At 36.0% G+C, this 3,062-nt stretch overlaps 1 protein-coding gene across 1 annotated transcript in view; it reads left to right on the top strand.

The window, feature by feature from the left end:
- Positions 1-2,224, top strand: part of LOC101858945 — a 3,719-nt gene extending 1,495 nt beyond the window's left edge. Inside the window, exons 2-3 of the mRNA XM_005100135.1 lie at positions 1,047-1,169; positions 1,970-2,224. Coding sequence (XP_005100192.1) covers positions 1,047-1,169; positions 1,970-2,166 — 320 coding nt within the window. The 3' untranslated portion in view covers positions 2,167-2,224. The remainder of the gene's footprint in view (positions 1-1,046; positions 1,170-1,969) is intronic.
- Positions 2,225-3,062: the final 838 nt, after the last annotated feature.

Genomic DNA, 3,062 nt, shown 5'->3' with positions numbered 1-3,062 from the left:
TAACATCTGTGAAATTCTACATTTCCCCAATTTTCAGAAATTATGATATCTCGCTACTCTAGAATTACAAAGTCCTATCTGCTCAGTAGATCTACCTAATATTGACAAATTTGACGAAAATTTTTTCGAGTTTCACAAAATGTCAAGCTTTTCCAAATGCAATCCTTTGAATATCTCCATAGCAACTCCGAATAATCTTTCGATTTTGATAGAGAAGATAGAACATGCATTATTAATTTGCTTTCTGACCTCATGGTCTTAGTGACTCCAAACGACCAAAATAGTTAGACAGAACTTTGTAACTCTAAAGTAGAGATTATTTATTACTGTGCGCGTCTTGGTGTGTGATGGTGCAGCGGTATGGCGCTACCTCAGAAAAATACAAAGTTCTATCTGACATTTTTGGACGTTTTTTTTTTTTCCCCTAGTTATTAAGGCCACGATGTCAAGAAACAAATGCTCTATCTGCTCTATCGAAATCGTAAGATTATTTGGAGTCGTCATCAAAATGTTCAAAGACTTGCATTCGAAAAGCTTGACATGTTGTGAAACTTATAAAAATAATTTGAAGTCACATTTCTCAAAACTAGGTACTGGGCACATAATATTTTGTAATTCTGGGGTAGCGACATGTAGGAGACCCGAGTTTGATTCCTGGGTAAGGAGAACATGTTTTATAGGAGAATCTTGGTCTTTTTGCTGAGATAATTATATCCTTTTCAGGCCGAGTTTGGTTGGCAGTGACAGGCAGGATCGGAACCCCGCCTCTTGACTGATCTAGAATGTGGGAGCTCATATTAGCCTACTACTAAGATCTTATCCAGTTGCTAACGTCGTAAAATTGCTACCAAGTCTGACCGTATGCATTGTGAACGTCGTAATTTAAAAAAAAATCGAACCTGATCTTATCCAGCTGCTGGCGTCGTTAGACTCTTACCAAAACCTGATCTAATTTGTGTCTAGGGGGAGCGTAAAAAAAATAACACCTACATTTTTATTCATTTATTTTTTATTTTAAAAATTGTTTTGGTATGTCTTCCCATCAGGGTCGGCGATGAAGCTAGTTTGTAAGCACATAGCAGATGTGAACTGCGCCACCCCGAGGGAAACTGCTCTTTCTTGCACAAAGGAGGCCGTCAACTTGCCCAGAAAAGTCATCTTTGAAACTGGTGAGTTCGTGCCCCATGGGCTTACGATAGAGATGGGATGGGATATGGGACGGGATGGGGTGAGTTCAGTCACCACAGACTTATGATAACGATAGGATGGGATGGGGTGAGTTCATACACCACGGGCTTACGCCAGAGATAGGATGGGATGGGGTGAGATGGGACGGGGTGGGGTGGAGTGGGTTCATTCACCACGGACTTACAATAATATAGATGGGACGGACTTACAATAGAGATGGGATGGGACAGGATGGGGTGGGGTGGAGTGGAGTGGGGTAGGGTGAGGTGAGTTCGTTCACCACGGACTTACGATAAAGATGGGATGGGATGGAATGGGGGGGGGGGTGGGATGGGATGGAGTGAGTTCATTCACCATTGGCTTACGATAATGATGGGATGGGATGGGGTGGGAGGAAGTGGGCTGAGAGATAGGTTTTACAAAAAATATTTATGTGTGTAGATTTTATAAACCTCGTTCATGTGTGGAGTAAACAACGTTCATGTGTGTAAATTTAAAAAACAGCATTTCGTAAACAATGAATATGTGTGTTGTGTGTAGACTTAATTAAAAAATGTATGTGTGTGTGTCGATTTTATTTGACGTCGGTAGCCTAGTGGTATAGATATCTAGTGTATGTTTACACACACACACACACACACACACACACACTCACTCACACACACACAAACACACACACACACTCACACACACACACACACACACACACAAACACACACATACACACACACACACTCACGTTTTTGTACACACACATTATTATACAAACATATATCCCCAGGATGCTCCACGTTCGAAAAAAATGTGGTCCCGCACGAGGCTCCTCGTGCCTGGTCTAAATTGACCCTGAGCGGGTCCAAGTACTATCAGTGCACGTGCTCTAGGCTTGTGGGGAGTGCTGGGCTCCAATGCTCTTGCCAGTATACTGAAGATCAACACCTCGAAATACTTCGTAGGCCTAAATTCGAGTATAAGTGAAGAATCCGCAGAAAGCTAACAGTGGGGGTCTTTCAATAACGACCGTTGGCGATCTATAATAATAATAATAATAATAATAATAATAATAATAATAATAATAATAATAATAATAATAATAATAATAATGATAATAGTAAAAACAAAAATTTTAAAATAATAATAATATTTGATTTGTGTTTGGGTTGTTTATTTTTGTTTGTTTTTTGTTTGTTTTTGTTCCTTACGTCTAATAAACAGGAAGTCCATTTGGTTGTCAGTGATTTTGGATTTGATCTTCCAGTCGATATTGAAATTCACTTCATTTTTTTAAAAAACCTTTTATTTTTGTAGCGTTAACATACTTACACTTCCATCAACTGGATTTTAGATCATTCTGGAGGCGGGCTTCGCCAACGGGAGATGGACAGGAAACAACGTCCCAGCAGAAAGATCGAGATACTCGAGAAAAAATTATCCAGTATACTGAAGATCAGTACCAAGCAATCCGAGAATCAATGAAGATTCCGCAAAAAGCTAACAGTGGGGGGCTTCCAATAACGACTGTTGACGTTCTATAATAATAATAATAATAATAATAATAATAATAATAATAATAATAATAATAATAATAACAATAATAATAATAATAATAATAATAATAATAATAATAATATTACAATAATAATAAAAAGCAATATAACAATAATAATAATAATAATAATAATAATAATAATAATAATAATAATAATGATAATAAAAATAATAATAATAATAATAAAAACAATAATAATAATAATATATTGATAATAATAATAATAATAATAATATTAATAATAATAATGATAATAATAATAATAATAGTAATAACTATAGTAATAACAATAGAAATAGTAATAATAATCATTATAGTATAATTA

The sequence above is a fragment of the Aplysia californica genome, unplaced genomic scaffold (assembly GCF_000002075.1).
Source record: "Aplysia californica isolate F4 #8 unplaced genomic scaffold, AplCal3.0 scaffold00237, whole genome shotgun sequence".
Lineage (NCBI taxonomy): Eukaryota > Metazoa > Mollusca > Gastropoda > Aplysiida > Aplysiidae > Aplysia > Aplysia californica.
Note: the sequence above shows the minus strand (reverse complement) of the source record. Positions and strands in the feature narration are given on the sequence as shown.